The sequence below is a fragment of the Anas platyrhynchos genome, chromosome 2 (genome assembly GCF_047663525.1).
Source record: "Anas platyrhynchos isolate ZD024472 breed Pekin duck chromosome 2, IASCAAS_PekinDuck_T2T, whole genome shotgun sequence".
In the NCBI taxonomy this organism is placed as follows: Eukaryota; Metazoa; Chordata; class Aves; order Anseriformes; family Anatidae; genus Anas; species Anas platyrhynchos.
In genome coordinates this window covers 37,440,011-37,458,236 of record NC_092588.1, presented here as the reverse complement: position 1 = coordinate 37,458,236, position 18,226 = coordinate 37,440,011, and the positions used below count along the sequence as shown (strand labels likewise).

At 38.0% G+C, this 18,226-nt stretch overlaps 1 protein-coding gene across 1 annotated transcript; it reads right to left on the bottom strand.

The window, feature by feature from the left end:
* Positions 1-81: 81 nt before the first annotated feature.
* TTPA (alpha tocopherol transfer protein) lies at positions 82-17,180 on the bottom strand. The gene is made up of 5 exons (XM_027452282.3): positions 16,913-17,180; positions 9,060-9,213; positions 7,550-7,743; positions 4,821-4,931; positions 82-2,866 (listed from the first exon to the last, which is right to left on the bottom strand). Exons 1-5 carry the CDS (start codon positions 17,084-17,086, stop codon positions 2,687-2,689), a joined length of 813 nt encoding a protein of 270 aa, XP_027308083.1. The 5' UTR covers positions 17,087-17,180; the 3' UTR covers positions 82-2,686.
* Positions 17,181-18,226: the final 1,046 nt, after the last annotated feature.

Below are 18,226 nucleotides of genomic sequence, written 5' to 3'. Positions count from 1 at the left end.
GCAGGGTTTGGGCCCCAGGGGTTAATGTGGCCCGGGCGAGGTGTTTATATCGCTAAATAAAAAAAAGTTCTCAAAGACCGGTTCAGCTAGAAGAGGTTTATTGATAATAATGGTGTTGACATGTAAAAAAAAAGGATTAAAAACCATTTTGCATGACATCAACGCTTGTTGCCAGTACTTGCATCAGCATTTCACAGCACGCTTGTTTTCTTTAAAGGCACTCCTGGTCTCACTAGAGAAGAATAAGGCACTTACACATTTATTTACTCTGAAGCTCACGGGTGCTCCTTCTCCACCCATGACACTAACACCTTTGCCATTTGTTATGCAAATGTTCTGATTATTTAATCATCGTTAATAGCAGCAAATTCAGTGTACAGACTTCCTACTGAACATGTAAAAATAATTAACAGTTCATGAAAAAAATAACTATTCAGTGCTCCATTGTGTTACATAATCATGTTACCATTTAATAATAGATCCAGGATATTTTTGAAGACCATTTTGGACTTCATAGAGATGGTGTAGCTCAAATGAAGATAAAACCCATACATTTTGTCTGCATACATATACAACTGCAATCAACGGAAGTAATCTGATTCTTGTCTCTTTTAGATAAAACCACAACAATCGGGGACTGGTTTCATAGGAAAGGATTGAAATTTTTTTCACTGAAACATGGCTAATTCCTTTATGCAGTTTACATTCAAGCACTAAAACTGAAGGAGCATAACTTTAGGACAGTATTTTCAGTTCTCCAGTTCATAAATGATTTGGAACTTGAGTTAAACTCTTGAAGAATTGCCAGATATCTGGCTACTTAGTTTATTTTCTAATAAAGAAGAATAATCATTGCAATGAACTCAGCAATTTAAGGCGCTTTTTTCATATCACAAAATAGTTCAATCAGAGAAAAAGAAGGATATGAAATACGTGCATATATGAAAATGCATCAGAAAAATAATTTCTTTAAATTTAGGCTCTGTTTCAAAGATACCCTGAAAGAAAAGAATGAAAATGCGGGGATTGGAAAAAAGAAAATCTTTGTCAGTTTTGAAGGAATTTTATAACAGACATTGATCTTACAATATCAGAGGAAACTACCACCACCAAGTATCATATAGGACTTTCATAGGTGTTCCTCATGCTAATAAAGAGAAGCTTCCACTGGCTTTTGCAATAACAGAGTATCAATGATAAAGTAAAATAAGACATTTCTGACTTAATAAGATATTCTTATTTCTCTCCCCTAAACATATATTAATACAGCATTCCAATGTTCTAATGATTTCAAAATAACTGAAGTTAGCTACCTGAGAAGTAAAGCATTATTGATTCATTTATATGAACATTCACATGGAATGCTTAAATATCTAGTATTTATGTAAAGACCCCTGAATTGTTACAAAAGAGAGATAAAAATTGTGTAAATGAACTCCAGCAGTTGCTGTATTTCAGGAATTCTAACAAAAAACAGAGTCAAAAGTAAATTAACATTTCAGATTATAAAATATTGAGGAATGTAGGATGGTACTGCTATGTAATATATGTGACAACTTATACATATACAGTATTCATATATGAATCATGTCCCTTAGAAAAATCCATTTTCCATAATTATAGACAGATTTTTTTCATTACATATAAGACTTGACAGAAAGTTAAATTATCCAGTGCCCAACATGACATAAGATGGCACGTTGCCAATTACTTTTCTGAAGATAAGAAGGAAGATAGCCAGCAACTCCTAAGCTGAGGCTCAAAGTGACCTACAAGCTCCCTTATACCACAGAACAGATATTTCTAAAGCTCAGATGTATGAAGGATAATTTACTTCACCCTTCAAAACAAACTGATACTGCAAACAGCTAAGAGCTCTTGACCTCTAACACTCTACAGCAGGAATTAAAAGCGTTAGCGTTACTGGGTTGCTTATAACTTGTTCAAAGCCAGTATCTCTGAAGGAAGAAAATCAGAATTTTCAAAGTTCTTTTGACTCTCTTAACAGTTCCTCTTGGTTCATGCTGTCCTTTGAAGAACACGTACATGGTGTTTTTATCATCTTCCTCTATGAAACTAGCAGATTACTGTGTTAATTAGCACAAAATGGGAAGCTGCACAAGCAGCACAGAGATAACAAATGTTTCACTATTGCTGACTAATTCGCAATTTGGCTGTGCAATCTTAGCAGCACAAACTAACAAAACAACCATTTCCCTGAGATCAATCCAAAAAGCAGCCTCTTTCCCCCCGTTGTAAATTAGGCCTGTATTCCTACTTCTGCAACTAGTCTACCCCATTCACATTCTGTTCTACTTAAATTATTTGGCTTTGTATTTAATCAGCAAGCCAAGATAAAAGAGCTAAGCATATGGTTCTGGACACAGGAGTTTTCTCCAATGACTTAACAGGAGCAGTATCAATAATGTCGTATCCAATGCACAACTACTGACATACAACTTAATCAGTTACAAACAGTATTGCAAACATTCAGAATTCATTAGTCTCCTCAGATGTACATACAGATACACTCCAGTTAGTATTAAAGTGCAGTCAATGTAACCCTCAGTGCCCCGCAAAGACATACTGCTTTCATTTACAGTAACTTCAAGTTTACATGAAAGATTTCATATTAAACTTATTTCCACTTCCAGTCTTCATGATCTGCTGTAATACTGCCATAAGGTTATTTATGGGTGACCAGAGAAATGCTCTGGAGATAATCTGCACACGACATTATGAAGTCAGTCCATTCCTTGGCCAGCTCTTCGAAGGAGACTCCTTCCCCTCCATATTCCTGTGGGAGAATGCTGACTGGAAAGTGTTCAGTCAGACTCTGCATGTAGTTATTTCCATGCATATGCACCTAAAGAAAATATATGAAAAACATTTACTTCAGAACAGCTGTTAGACTCATGGGTGAAAACAGACAGCAAACAAACTCAATGCAAGGGCTTAAGCCCTCAGCTTGGTTCTACTAAATAAGTGTTCATAACGAGTTCCTTCAATGAGGAAGAAAGTACTGCGTAAGCAAGTTTCACATGGATGCTCAAACTCTCTCCTGCTTAATGATTATTCAGTCTGTCTGCAGATTGATTGAACATGGACTAAAACACAAAGAACTGCATTTTATGCAGCTCCAAGCACAAGAGCCAAAACTAACTACACCCATATAGATAAACTGACCTAAACCAGGGAATACTGGGGTTTGGTCTTGTCATGATGGGTATCGCATAGCTGCTTTTCAGTCATTTCAGAAAAAAAATAACAATGTTTGACACCTGGCTATTCCTATCTGGTCCTGCTATATGCATTTACAATCAACATTATGAGCTAGGTATGTAAATTCAGACAGGTACCAAGGTGGATATTCAGAAGAATACCTCAGTCTTACATTTCAGTCCTTACAATTCAGTTCCAGAAGAAATTAGATCCTGGACTGCTCCTCCACTTTAACCCTTTTAATACAGTCATTCTAATTGTTCTTTTCTTGCTTTAGTATAGCTGATTTGAAGCCTTGTCCATTACTTTCGGTCAGAAAATTTTATAGGTCTCATTAAAAATTAACAAGAATTTTCTGTGATTATTATTACACAAAGACTACAAGCACATGCACTCAAAAGGTAGCTAGCTGCCTTTAATGCTTCCACATCAGGCACTAAGATAATGAGTGAATAGTAATTATTCCTATGAAAGTATGGAGAACTGGTCCTTCTAGTTTCTTTTCAGCTTATACCTGCAACTCTAAGCCATTCCATGAATCATGATATTTGGTTTGTCTTCTTTCAGGCCTTTACTGTCCATCTGTCCTCTTTCCCACTTTTTGAATTCTAGCCCCCCGAGCTGGATCTGGTGATAGGGGGCTGTTACATGAACATTAATATGACAGGGGAAGGGCCACAGCATCAGGCTGCTGGAATGTATTCTTTTCTTTATCATCTGTGTGTCAGTGAGCGACTACACAAGGCTGGCAGAAGCAATCCTGCCTCTCTTCCATAACAAAACACACATGCTAAGAAAAAGGGGACTGGCAAACATCACTAAGAGTGAAAATCTTACTTTACTGTCCTGGAGTGCAGCAGCTACTGTAAATGCACAAGATCTATGTGCATTGGAGGCACAAGGAGGCCTCAGAGAGCAAATATTAAAAGACTGTGCTGTTTATTTTGTAACTTAGCTCTGCTGTTAACACTTCACAGCATTTCCTCTTCTGCCAGCTGAAACTTTCAATATTTCCTTCCTGTATTGCAATAAACCAGAATTCTTCCAGAATTCTTGGCATGCTTTTGCATCCAAATGCAGAGTTTTCCAATTTAAAACTAAGAAGCTGCTTTAAAATAAATCTGAACTTCAGCCTGACCTCCTTATTGATGCATAAATGCCTCTGTAGCTTTTTCAGAACTGGATAGCTGTCTTCTACTAATTTTGCACAACTTAGAGCATAATGTCACTGAACAGTGACAATTTCTCACTGGCATTTATGGACTGAATGCTAGGAGGTCTGGGACCTATTTCTTCTTAATTCTGCAGAAGTTTTGCTGTGTGATCTTAAGCAAGTTATTTAAACCCCTCTTGAGTTACCACGTTTTTTTTTCTAAATCTTTACAAAAAGATTAAACAACAAACACTTGACAACAGCAAACACTTGCAACTCTCACATTATTGGTAACTCTGAATGTTTTACAATTAGATTCCAGAGGCCAGTATAGTATTAAGACATAAACATGACGTATCCTCTTCAGTATTCAGATCCTAAAGGAAATGCTGCAGATTGTAATGTAGGAGTTTTGTGGTAGAAAGAAATGTTTGTGTGCACTCACCCGTTGCTTTATTTTTTCAGTGAGAAAAGGCTTAATTAGAGCGAAGACTGGGTGGAAGAATAAAGGCTCATTAATCAAGTGGATACCTCGAACTTTTAGTGGAAAGGAATCCTGTCAACATACATAAAAAACAGCATGAGAAAAAGGAATTATTGAAAAGATTCTATTGTTAAGGACAAATCTGTGAAGACTACCTAGTCCATAGGTTAAAGAATTCTTCCTGACCTTGCTAATTCCTGCACTTTGGAGTGCTCTTAGTTTACACTGCTTAGAAAAGCATATCTTGTTCCTCCAATTAGAAAAAAAAAAAAATCAGTATATTTTTTAGAAGAGGCTGACTTAAAAAAACAAGCATGAAAACCAAATTGCACGTAAGTAATGCACGTGAAGCTTGTGCTAAGCTTTTCCTCCACAGCAGAGATCCTGCTGCTCCTTTACCAAAAAGCTATCTAGCCATGTGTTTTCATTGGCAATTCACAACCTGGAGGAAAATATGTATTTTCTTTTCCTTATATACATATACACACAAACTATCAAAGTTGCTATCTTTGAGTTAAATACAATAAAATTAAATAAATATAATAAAATAATATAATAAAATATTATCCAGAGAAAAGTCTTAAAAGTAGCAAGAATTTACCCAAGACAGAAGTTCAGTTTTACAGTAAGATTACTCTCATAAAATTAAAATTGCATCTTCTATACAGCCTTTATAGTTTGAAATACTGACAGTTGGATTCAAGATTCATGAAGAAGTACCACAACTTTGCAAGTTTAAAGGAAGTATGGCAGTGCTCACAGACAGTATTATACAATAGGGTAAAAATAAGTTCCATTCATATCTCTCCGATACTACTATTGCAACCAGAGTTTTTCTGCTTATAAAAATGGCACTTTTCACAAACAGTTCTTCCCACTAATACAGTAGTCCTTTTCTCCTTATTTCATGCACTATTCTATGGCTAAAGAAAACAAACAAACAAAAAAAAAACAAACATGCATTTAAGTGCAAAATCATACATTAAAAAAGATTTTAATGTATGATAAAGACCTCAAAACTGTCAGGCTTTAGGTTTAGTACACATTATTATGTTTTATATGTTTAAAGTCTACTGTTCTACACAAAACAATTTGGTTTTGCCTGTGGATAATAGATTTTTTTCAAGATGATGTTCGTTACTGATGGTACTATGCTTTCCACTCTGTATTGCATTTATTTCCTTTCTATTAATTTCTGTTTCTCCATACAGGATAATAATTTGGAAGAAAGATACATTTCTTAAGAAAAACATAGAGTTGAAAACAATGTCCCTAATTATTTCTTATAAACATATTGACTAACACTAAAATAACCTCTGGGAGAAGTATATAAACCCAGCTAGAAAGATGAAAAGAATCTAAAAAACAAACAAACAAAAAAAACAGTTGATTCCTTATACAAGAAAACAACACTAGAAACACAATCTGTTTTTCCCTCTTTTTCAATAGCTATAATAAGCATTTAGAAGCCTAAAAAGCATAAAATAAATCTGAAATAAGTCATGATGGAAACACTCCATTCAAAGAATTTCCTGGTTTGAGGTGATGGATTCAAACCTTAAGATTTAATTGTGAATATAATTATACATAATTTCTGCTCTCAATTTCAAGGTCATGAAATTACTAGTAACTAGTTTAGTGCCTCAGAAATCGACTAAAACACTCTCAATGGCTGTTTTAGTGAGATCTGGCCCAGAATCACATGAATGAGATTTGTCTTATTCTAGATGGGGAAAAAAAGGGGGGGGGGGGGATTATACCTGCTAGTTTCATTGAAGTTCTATAGTAAATACCAAAAATGAAGAATGGATGAAGTTCTGATGCTATTAGCTCACTGACTAAGCTTCGACTCAACCTCAGACACGAACCTTACCAAATCAAAGTGAGAGATTATGTCCCTAGCTCATTTTTACATCATAGGTTAACGGTTTTATTATTACTTATTTATAGCTTAACTTCAGAAGGAAAACAGTACAAGTACAGTACAAGTACAGTGTAGCCTGCTTGTCAATTCTCTGTCTCCTTCCCCTCTTTTTTTTTAAAAAAAATTCATTAGCAAAATTCAACCAAATTTGACAAAAAGGAAAAATCTTAAAGACAGTAAGATCCCTGCAAGTGTTGTTAAAGTCAGGAGGTGAGGTAGCACTAAGTTGCACAAAATAATGCTTGTGTTGGTGGGAAAAGCAATCAAAACAAACATTATACACTGTTGGTAGCACATGGATGGTGGTGTGGCATCATCCATACTGGCCAACAAGTTAGTGTTCTCTTGCTCTTAAATGCTCCCAGCACATGCTATTTCTCACCTTCTCTGAGTCTCAGAGGGGAAAAAAAAAAAAAAAAAAGGTTTTGAATGACAAGTTAATGTACAAAAGAGTAGAACAGAAAAGATCCTTACAAAAGTAGGCTTCATCTACTCATGAAATTCCTGTATTGTAACAGGCAAGTGGAATTCTAATAAAACATCAGAGGTTAAAGGGCATTTGCTGCTATACATGAACAGACTTTAAGTCAAGTCGAGCACAGTTTATGCCTCAGCTGTGTGACATCTCATGGATTTAAGTTTTTGTTCTTTCAAACTGCATGACCTCTAAAAATGTCTATGGAAGGAAAAATTACCACAAGTTACAATGGAAGAAAAATTGGGAGTTATAGCAGTGAAGTAACATAAAGCAGTATGTTATACTTACCGTGAGCACAGCAGCAATTTTCTTGGCCACTGCTGGACTGATTTGAAATGCATGAGCAAATCGCCACCCTTGAAGATCAAAGATAGCCTTGACTCCATTCTTCTGAGTTTCAATCTCCTTTACAATGAGTTCAGATGTGATCAAACTTACACGAAACACATCATATGCTGTAAATAACTTGGGATCCCATTGTCCTGAAGAGTAAATAAGATTGCACTGCATTACCACAAGCATACAACATACACCTGTACTTTCACTTGCTACTGCTTCTTATGTTCTTCTCAAGAAAAAGTAACCAGCTATATCAAAGGTTCTGAATTAAACAGATTTGCCAGTACAGAAATTCTTTTATGCGCCTGTTCTATCAGTCATCTTTGATGCTATTTCTATTTCTGTAGATGGTACCAGAGTAGTATGTGACATCTACTGTAGAATCCAGTAGAAGATTTTGACAGGAACAGCTTAAGTCAGTAACTGTCATTTTAGCAGAAACCAAAACAAAGCACAGTACAGCTCAAATGGGCTAATCATTGTCTATGGCCTTCAGGAACTGATCATCAACTCACAGCCAATTCATATAATTTTTCTTCAGTACAGTAATACTGCGAAGATTCAGTGAATCCCATTTTCATTTCTGAGGCATGAAAAACAATTGCTTGGTATTAGCATTAACCCTGGACACAATCTTCAGAGAGCACAACTTTTCAAAGAAAAGCCTTTCCTTCTGCTAGATGAGCTGATATTAAAACAATTATTTGAAAGTTGGCAAAAATTATTTCTATGTCCAACACAAGCACAAAGAAGTATGGCATCGTGTGATCATTTAACTATGTATTTTTAAAAGATTTTGGGGAGTGCATCATACAAACCCAGGATGTTCAGAGCGTATCTTAAACAGGGCTCTTCAGCTACATACATCTAAGTGGTGAAAACCCAGTGAACTCATCCTCATGTAAGCTGAATGTTGGTACATGGCTAGACGTGTGCTTTTTTTCTGTTCCATCTCTCCACTCTGTGCTGGCGGCTGCACCAGCACAGTCTTAGCATACAGCTTTGAAAATTCCCATAGGAACAAAATTAATGTTTGGTAACTCAAGGCTAAATAACTGCATATTCTTGTAAGTTTTAGGCTTCTAACCTTCGGGCTTTTAGCCTTAAGATTTTTTTTGATGCAGACATAATAATTCTATTTAAAAGAAAATCAGTCCATCATAAAGGACTGTATAGCTTTAGCCATACTAGTTATAAGTCAAATGATATAACTGTTGCAGCTCAATGAATCCATCTTTATCTTAAAGGTATTTCTAACAGGAAGCAATAAATATATTACTTTTCTAGTTAAGATATTCTGATATCATCTTCCATTTTATCAACTCCCAGTGTTATACCCATAAAATACTTTTATTTTGCTGCTGAAATTGTGAGAATTAAACAAACAAACAACAACACACACAAAAACATTAGTGCAAGAACCAGGTATGAAACATGTCCAAGAAATTTTGTCACTCACCAATTCTGTATATTAGAACTTTGCTTCCATATGGGTCTCTTGATCTCAGGACTCCGTGATAGCCAGCATGCAAAAGACCAAGAATAGAAGATGGTTGTAAATCTGCACTTATTTCTGGGCATTCAATTCTCCATTTCTGGTAATTCTTCAGTAACTGGAAAAAATAAATGTGCATGTCAGATATGCATCAGGTATTACATAAAAATCACAGTTAAAAATGTGCTTTTCAACATGTGGTCACAGTCAGAGGTTTAATTCATCATATTAGCTATCATTTCACTGTGCATTTTAAGAAAATGGCTCCTAGAAACAGAAGGCTGCTATCCTTCATCAAATGAGCAAGTCATTATGAATTTAGAATCCTATCAACTTGTTAATGGACTCCAGTTATTATTTTATGTCAGAAAAGAAAATTGGACTACGTAGAAAGCGGCAGTAGTTTCTATGTAAAATACATCTAAAAAAAAAGTTTCTTACAGATTACTATTTTCTCCTCACCCTCCTCCCCCCAAATTCTGGGCCCATTTTGTACACACAATTATTAATAACTTCATTTTACTGTTTGAAACACATATGGTCATCAGCATATCTTAAGCACATTTTCAGTCCTTCCTATCCCTCTGAAATTACAAAACACAACAGTGTAGTGGATTCATCTCTCTCATTACCTATCAGACCCCAGAGTGGAAATAACGAGAACCCATTTTGCTAAAACAAAGATTCTGCCCATTGTCAGGAACATGATTGCTGCCCTTGTTACTGAGGCTGGAAGACAGCATCATATGCAGGCTCTTCTAAAGGATAGGAAGGGCTATGTGTTGAAAGGAAATGGTCTAAATCTAAGGAAGAGTCAATTAAAGGTGTTTCTTTCTGAGGTAACATCTAGGTAGAGGAATTACAGGTAATATTGTGAAAGATTATTGTAGAGATGGACTGTGAAATAATAAATCAGTGATGCACTAGTTCCAGTTTCCCAGTTTAATTACCATTTCCCTTTTAAAATAAAGAAATTAAGTGGTGGTAGAGAAAAGGAACTGCTATGCCCTGCAACTAAAGTTTATTTACGACATTTTGAATACGTAAGTAAGGAGTTACAGTGGTTGTTTTTTATAAAGCTTTCTGTAAATTCATCAGCTATGATCTACCTCTGCTGTGCTAAATTGTCCAGCAGTGACTTTGTAGAGTAGAGGGATAGCTCTAGAAAATAATCTAAATTTTGCATTAAAATTTCCTAGATAGCTACAGTTTGGACTCCTGAGATTTTCAAAGGATCTAAGTGCATCAGAATGTTTCAGTACCTCATTTCACAACAAACTCACACACACATTTAAATCTCAAAGGTAGCACACACTGGCCAGCCTTTCAAATTGTTGCTATATTTCATCAAACAGCAAGAAAACAATCATCCTCAGTACAGTTGCACAAATAAAGTATGTTCAGCAAAAGAAAAAAATCAGCCAACACTCTTTTATTTCTGTTAATTTGTATTTAATCATCCCTAAGTTATACCACATTCCGGAACAGAAGCAGTAGAATTAAAAGAACTGTCAATCTCCAGCTAATAAAACATAACCTTTAATAAATAACAACATTTCTCATAGCTATGCAAGGATGATTTTCTTCACCATCTTCATAGAATGGTTGGAAGGAACCTCAGTGGATACTGAATCCATCCCTTGGAACATCACAGCATCACAGCTACAGACTCAGGAGTGAAACCAAAGACTCACCATGGTCTACCTCATAGCCCGCTCTTCTTAAATGAAGGACCTGAGTTATTTTTAAGGTCTCTCAAACAAATTGTCATGAGGGAACTATTTACAGGGCATTATTGTTTGTTAACATAATTTATTTACAAATAGATGGAGCACTGCTCAGCAATTATCTATATCCTTCCTAGAAATACTACCTATAAATATGTGTTTATAGGTACAAAAATGAGAGAGTTCAACAGCCACACTAAAATCCCATGTGATTTGGCAATGAGCAAGTTGATAAAAACCTCATCCTAAGACATACACTGTAAAAAAGAAACATATAAGTGCTAAAGAATTTTACTTAGTCTTAAATATGTTCTAGTCTAGGTTAATTTAACAACCAAACAAAACAGGTGGTGGGGAAGTAGTGGGGGAAAAGACGCTAATCTCAGGGACAGAAATTCACTGTGATTGCAAAAATAGGCCTGATGAGATGCCACGTAAAGAGTCCAGCATCAATAAAGTGCGCTTTTTTTGTGCCAACTGTTTTTTTGTGCCAGGACTGTTAACATACTGTGTTCTTTTCCTTTGTCTTTCCAACACAGATGCTTAAAGAGCACCAAACATCTAACCAAACATCTGTAGCTGCATCCTTTGTCCCTATTCTACTAACTTCAGTTGTATCACAACATAATGAACTAATTAACAATTACTTAAATGTTTTCCACAGATTTTGAAGAGCTGCCTGCCAAAACCAAGATGAGAATAAATATGTTTACTCAATCCCCTGAATAATCCCAATTTGTCAGTACAGTTCAGTTCTTCTTTTCATGAGCATGAACCTCTCCCAAGTTAAAAACAGCAAGAGCTCAAGTTCTGAGCCTGGAGAGGAAAGGAAAGGTGTTCACAGTTTGCGACACACTCAAGATCTTTATGAAAGATATAATTTACCTGCTGACTGTGCGTTCAGCAATAAATATATGGTTGGAACACTTCTGACACCTTCCATGACGTGGGAAAATGCTACATCTTTTTACAGAAGCATGGCTAAGCTCCAGCCGCACCTCCCTTGTCCAGGAAGCTACAAAGTAAATTGCTCTCAGATTTTGAAACCATGTGATTTAATTACCTGAAACAGTGATTTATGGCTGAAGTAAACATTAGCAACCCTCCACAGCATCTGCAGCTAGTTTGGAGACATGTTCTTTCAGTCTTTATTTATGTAAACAATCACTTTCTTAGCAGCTGGACACACTCCAGTCACACGGAGCTACTTACATGAGTAATTCCTACATATATAACTGAATTCAAAAATTAGCACTACATACTTACAGTTTTACTATATTTTGAAAATATATAGTTTAATATTGTTTAAACACAAATCCATGTGGAATATTTAAAACATAGGAAACTTTTTTTTTCAGCAAAAGCAGCAGGGGAAAATGTAAACTTTATATATAATAATCAGTCTGAATGCAGAAGATAAAGCAACTTAATATAATCAGGAAAAACAGAAGCATGGATTACATTGGATAAATGCAATGTAAATGTAATAAAAATGTCTCATGCATTTACAAGGAAAACATCTCCATGTGTAATTATCTGTGTTTACAAACTGAGTAACCTACTTAGAAGCTGCTGAGCATCTGAAAATAGATGCAAGATAGCTTGATAAATGGCTAAAGCTGGATGAAAAACTCCGCTGTCTGGAGTTAAGCATTAATTAAGAGCTTTTTCCTGAGGTCTTTTGGGGATAGTTCCAGATTTCTGAACATTGGAGATAGAAACGTTACTGATTAATCCAAGTTTCATGTGATGCAAAACGAAGAAAAGTGAACTTAGTACTTTAGTTAGAATTAAAAGAACTGGACAATAAAGTTTGTTACAGAACCACTATAAACATATATATATGCAAAAAGGGGTGTATTTTACATTTTTTATAAATGCGCTTTCATCTACACACAGAATTTAAAGAGTATATACTGGCATAGAATTTAAAATATTTTTATATGGACACAGAACTTCCCTAATTCCACATGTATTACCTCTTCATCAGCTGGGAAAAGACAGGCACGTGCATAAGTTTAGGCATTTGGCTTAGCACAAAGAGAAGAGTGGCCAACTGCTTTGTTTCCTCAACAGTCAGTTCAGAGAGTCTACCAGGGGCTCTTCCACCCTTTTCATCAAATCTCTCATTGGCAAAAGGTCTGAAAATCAGCCAAGTAACTGGTTTGAACTTAGTAGTTATATTTGACTGCTGTGAAGATCCTCAGAGATAAAGCCTGAAATCCAGCAGTATTCAGACACTACGCAAGTATACATGTAGTATGCACATACAGCAGGATGTTTGACACATACTGTACATCCTAGATTTTCTATGCAACCTACTTGCAGCACAAAGTTTCCTCCATAAATCAAATGCAGGGCAAAGAATGAGTCCAGATATATGCCTTTGTGTCAACCAGAACTCCTAAAAGGATCCTAGATATTTAGATGGTTTTGAGTGCTCTAAAAAGGATGCTTAAAAAGTTTAAGTGGTGTGTTAGGAAAAGCATTTCAATGATGCATTTTTACTGAATTGTACTGTGATAGTATCTTTGATCACAGCAAGAAAGTTAAACGTAGCTGGCACATTAAAAAAAAAAAAAAAAAAAAAAAAAGAATTAAAAGAATTAAACCCATTGCTTTAGCCACATTAATGGAGACCCATGGCCTGCTTTTTAGCTTAAAACATGTACAGTTTGTAGGTATATGCGTACAAATGAACAAATAAACAACATATTCAAGTCCAGTATTAATTTATATCCAGACTGAAATCTTTTGCAGCATTCAAAACATGACATAACAGGTTTGCTCCTTGCCCTGACTGATCTGTTACGTGGACCCACACTAAGCAAGAGTTTGGACTAGATGATCTACACAGATCTCTTCCAACTTAAATTATGCTGTGATTCTCTGATTTCCATATAATTTAAGCAGAATATATTTGCTTTAATATATTACCTTGAATTGCTTGTATTAGCCACAGTAATGGCTACTTCTCTCCAAAGGACTCAAGGGAACATCATGGAGCTGGGACAGGAGAGGGTCAGGCTGGGGGTTAGGGAAAGGTTCTGCACCCAGAGGGTGGTCGGGCACTGGGACAGGCTCCCCAGGGCAGCAGTCACAGCACCAAGCTGCCGGAGTTTGGACAATGTTCTCAGACTTATGGTCTATTTTTTATGTAGTCCTTTGTGGAGTCCTACGATCCATGCATGTCCCTCCCAACTTGTGATATTCTATGATCAACATCTGACCCCTACATTTATTTCTCAGGGTGACTACAAAGCCACAAGCAGAAGGTGCTGTGACAATGTAACACCATTCCTTCTAAGTGTCAATGTTTTGGGGATGTAAGCATTGCTTTGAAGTCTCACAGGACAAGAACTGTCTTATTGACTTATTCAGGGTTTGATGTGTTATTTGACAGTTATTGTTAGCCTGTGTCAACAGACTTTCTGTTTATTCCTGGAGACATACCTGTGACGGGATTTCATATAGGATTTAAGGATTTCATCATAACCATTCTCACTGATAGCATTCATGCATTTGAAATCCCATAGCGGAAGGTATCTGATTAATTTCATCTCTTCTTCTAGAGGTTTCTTCTTAAGTGGTTAGGGTTCATGCAGATATCTCCATCCACTTTTGAAGATAAGGCATGTGGCCAAAATTAATCTTTCCTGTGATTCAAAATGCAGGAAAAGAATTTTCTTCTAAAAAAGATCAGTCTGCTACTGAGCTTAATTAAATATATCACTGATTTTAAAGCACACAGACAGTTCTAGTTCTCCTTTGAGTTCTTCAGCACCAAATACCTGTTTCAGTGATGAATTTTCTTCTAGCATTTCATATGTATATATCAATAGATGAGTACTTCGAAACAAGTCTGGAATTGCCAGCAGGAAAATGTAAAATATTTCTGTTCCAATGAGTTAACATAAATGACTCAGGAATTGAATGTCTTTTCACAATCTACTAGATTATTATTTTCTGAAAGATATCCAAACATCGATAAACTGAAATTCCAGAGAGGCCAATAATCAGATAGATCTGTGTCACATATTAACCAGGCATGCATCAAGAGACAGTTTGGTCAGTGGCCAGACTCTGAATTAATATTTAAGGCTAAGTATAAGCCCATGCCAAGAAGGATGCTTGAGAAGAGCTTGCAATCTTTTGGTCATAAGCACTGACAGAGCCACAGACTCTGATTATCCCTTACTGCTCTACAAGTGCTATGCAGCAGTACACAGAAGCCCAGTGGGGAAAAGGGGCTGTGTCAGCCTCAACTCCAAACTGAGAGGGGACATCTAACCAGGAGGGGAGGAGCACCCACTGTCTAGACAGACAACAGAAGGGCTCTGTCTAGGATGAAGTACTAATGTAACCTATAACCTCTGCATAAAGTCACACTTGGGTTGGACGAATATTCATCTTATGACCTCCACAGACTTTTGCACAATAATTCTCTTGGGCTTTTTAAGAACACGTTGACTGCAGATATTTAAAAAAAAAAAAAACTGTTTGTGTTTTTCGTGTTCTTCCCATGCTATTTCCAAAGGGAAGTAACCTAGAAATCAGTGTCAGCTGGTATGTGGAAGATTAAGTACAAGCTGCATTTGGAGAAAGAAATTTTAGGTGGAAAGCTGAAATGTGTGGTTTTTGATCATCAAAATCTCTCAGAACAAAGAAGGGTCCAAACAAGAACTTTACAGAGTTCATAACCAGCAGAGACACATAAATTCCAAAGAGATTCTAAAAAGACTTGTTTTTTCCAAAGCAGGTCTCCAGCCCTAAAGGGCTGACTCTCGCAGAGCATAGGAAATCTGCTACTCTGTAGGCTCTAATCTCTAAACCTAGCTTTGATTTTACACTCTTGAAGAGTAGTCTCATTTATAATATGTCTCACAATTTATCAGAAGAAATGTATGGACCAAATTCTGAGCAATTCATGTAGCCCTGTATACACGGTTATTAACTTCCAGTATTGCAACACATGTGGGAGTGCATATTACCTTCATTACGCTGTACTTTTTGGAACCTAGTAATACTGGGGGGGGGAACAGTTTTTGCTGGGAAAGAAATAAAAGAACAGCACAGTCCTACAATTGCTACTGCACAGCTGATATAAGCAATCTCATGAACTTCAAGCAAAAGCGAGATGCATGAATAACCAAAGGAATCTGGATTGACTTGCTTCTTCTTCTGCTGAGGAGGGATGATTTAAAGCTCTAATGCCAATGTTATGAATCAAGCGAGGTGAACACAATACATTTTTTAAGCTAGTTATTATTAAGAGCATCATACAATTTCTCACAATCTTGTTTAGCCACCCTGATCCAGCAGTATACCCACATGCAAACAATCTTTAGTTGTAGCAACGTGAAACACTGAACTTGGAAGATCTATGGCACACACAAGTCAAAAAATAAAAGGTAGGGTCTGTTGTTTGATGCTTTGTCATCAGCATCACATTCCATGGAAACACAGGTCCCAGCTGGCACAAGCAAATAAATGCTTTTGCCCTGGGAAGATCCGGAAATACTTTCTGTTGAGAAGGATTAGTGGTTTCCTTTATGTAAAAAAGGAAACAATTAATTATAATTTGTACCTTTGGGTACCGAAAACAGGCATGCATTGTCTATAGGGCAAAAAGCCATGCAAACAGCCAGGAAAGCAACAAAACCTACCAAAGCCTGAAAGGTGTTAAACCATCAAACTCTAAGAGAAAGGAACTTATTACTGATAGCTTTACGCTAGGGTTACTCTAAATGTATAACAAAACCAGCAGGTGTACTAGGTGCTGGTGGCCCAAGCAGGATCCTCAAGGATGCCCTTGCAAGGATGCCGTTCCCTGAGCGGAGCTGTGACCTTCCCACATTTCCCATAACCTTTGTGGCTTTTGGTGGGGTCGCACCAAGCTGGCGTGCTCCCACGTTGCTCCACGACCAACATTTCGCTACAGCCATGAAACACCCAAGCAGCGTGCATCACCCACCCGCCCAGCCCCGGGGAGCAGCACCTCACCCCTCAGCCTCCATTTCCGAGCCCACCCGGGGGGGGGGGGTGACACGAGGGGACCCCCGAGGTGCGACGCCCCCCTCCCCACCTTACCCTCCACGCCAGGTCCACGTTGAAGTCCCGGGCTCGCAGGAACCTCAGCAGGAAGGCGTCGCTGAGGGGCTGGGGCCAGCGCTGCCCGGGCTCTGCCTCCGCCCGTCGCCGCAGCTCGGTCACAGCGCCTCGGGCCTGCGGCTCGGGGAGGTCGCCGTCCCCTCGCTGCGACATGGCCGGGGGCCGCCGCTCAGCCCCACCGCACGGCCGGACCCATGGCGAGGTGCGGGGCGGCGGCGGCTGCAGAGCCCGGCCGGGCTGCCTCCGCCCCCGGGGCGGCGGGGCTTAACCCCTCCGCACCCTTCGGGTTACTCCCCCAAACCACCCGTTTTGTTTTTGTTTTTTTTTTTTTCTTTTTCCCACTTATGGAGACTTAGTTTTCAGAACTTTCTGCTTTCAGCGCATCGCAGGGAACTTTTGCTGAGTTTCCCGGAGAAAAAGAGAGGTTGTGTCCGGTGGGAGAAGGGGCAGGCAGCTCAGGCAGAGCACAAGGAGATTGCCGGCATATTCAGGGAGAAAAAAATCAGGAATGCTAAAGCCTTGCATGTGCTCAACCTGGTCACTGTGGTAAAAGATAACAAAAACAAGAACAAACAAAACAAAAACAAAAACAAGAACAAACAAAACAAAAACAAAACAAACAAACAAACAAAAAACGTTTTAACAAATATTTTCACAGTAAGAGAAAGGGCAAGGAGAATCTCCATCCTTTACTAGACACGGGGGGGGGGGGGACATGACTACTGAGGATAAGGAAAAGGCTGAAGTTTTTAACACCTTCTTTACATCTGTCTTTACTAGGCTGACCACTTATCCTCAGGTTACTCAGCCTTCTGACCTGGGACAGGGAGCAGAAGAAACCCCACACACAGTTCAGGTGGAAACAGAGACCTGCTGCTCCACCTGGACTGTCACAAGTCCATGCAGCCAGAAGGGATCCACCCGACAGTGCTGAGAGAGCTGGTGGATCACAGAATTATGGAATGGTTGAAGTTGGAAGGGACCTTCGGAGATCATCTGGTCCAAGCCCCTGCTCAAGCAGGGTGACCTACAGCATGTTACACAGGATGGTATGTGATTGATGGTGTGTGGTTGCAAGCCATTTCCATCATCTGTTAGCAGTTATGATCATCTGGAGCAGTCCCACATGTCTAGAGACTTGCTAATGTGACACCCATCTAAAAGAAGAGTCATAAGGAGGAACTGGGGAACTACAGGCCTGTCAGCCTGACCTCGGTGCCAGGAAAGGTGATGGAACAGGTCACCTTGAATGCAATCACACAGCATGTGCAGGACAACCTGGGGATCAGGCCC

What these genes read in the sequence shown, in the direction of transcription:
- TTPA (XM_027452282.3), bottom strand. Translation starts at nt 17,086, where the DNA reads ATGTCGCAGCGAGGGGACGGCGACCTCCCCGAGCCGCAGGCCCGAGGC. An exon ending in ACGTGGACCTGGCGTGGAGG is followed by an intron (nt 9,214 to 16,912) that starts GTAAGGTGGGGA and finishes TATTTTTTCCAG; the next exon opens with TTACTGAAGAATTACCAGAA. An exon ending in AAATTGCTGCTGTGCTCACG is followed by an intron (nt 4,932 to 7,549) that starts GTAAGTATAACA and finishes GTATGTTGACAG; the next exon opens with GATTCCTTTCCACTAAAAGT.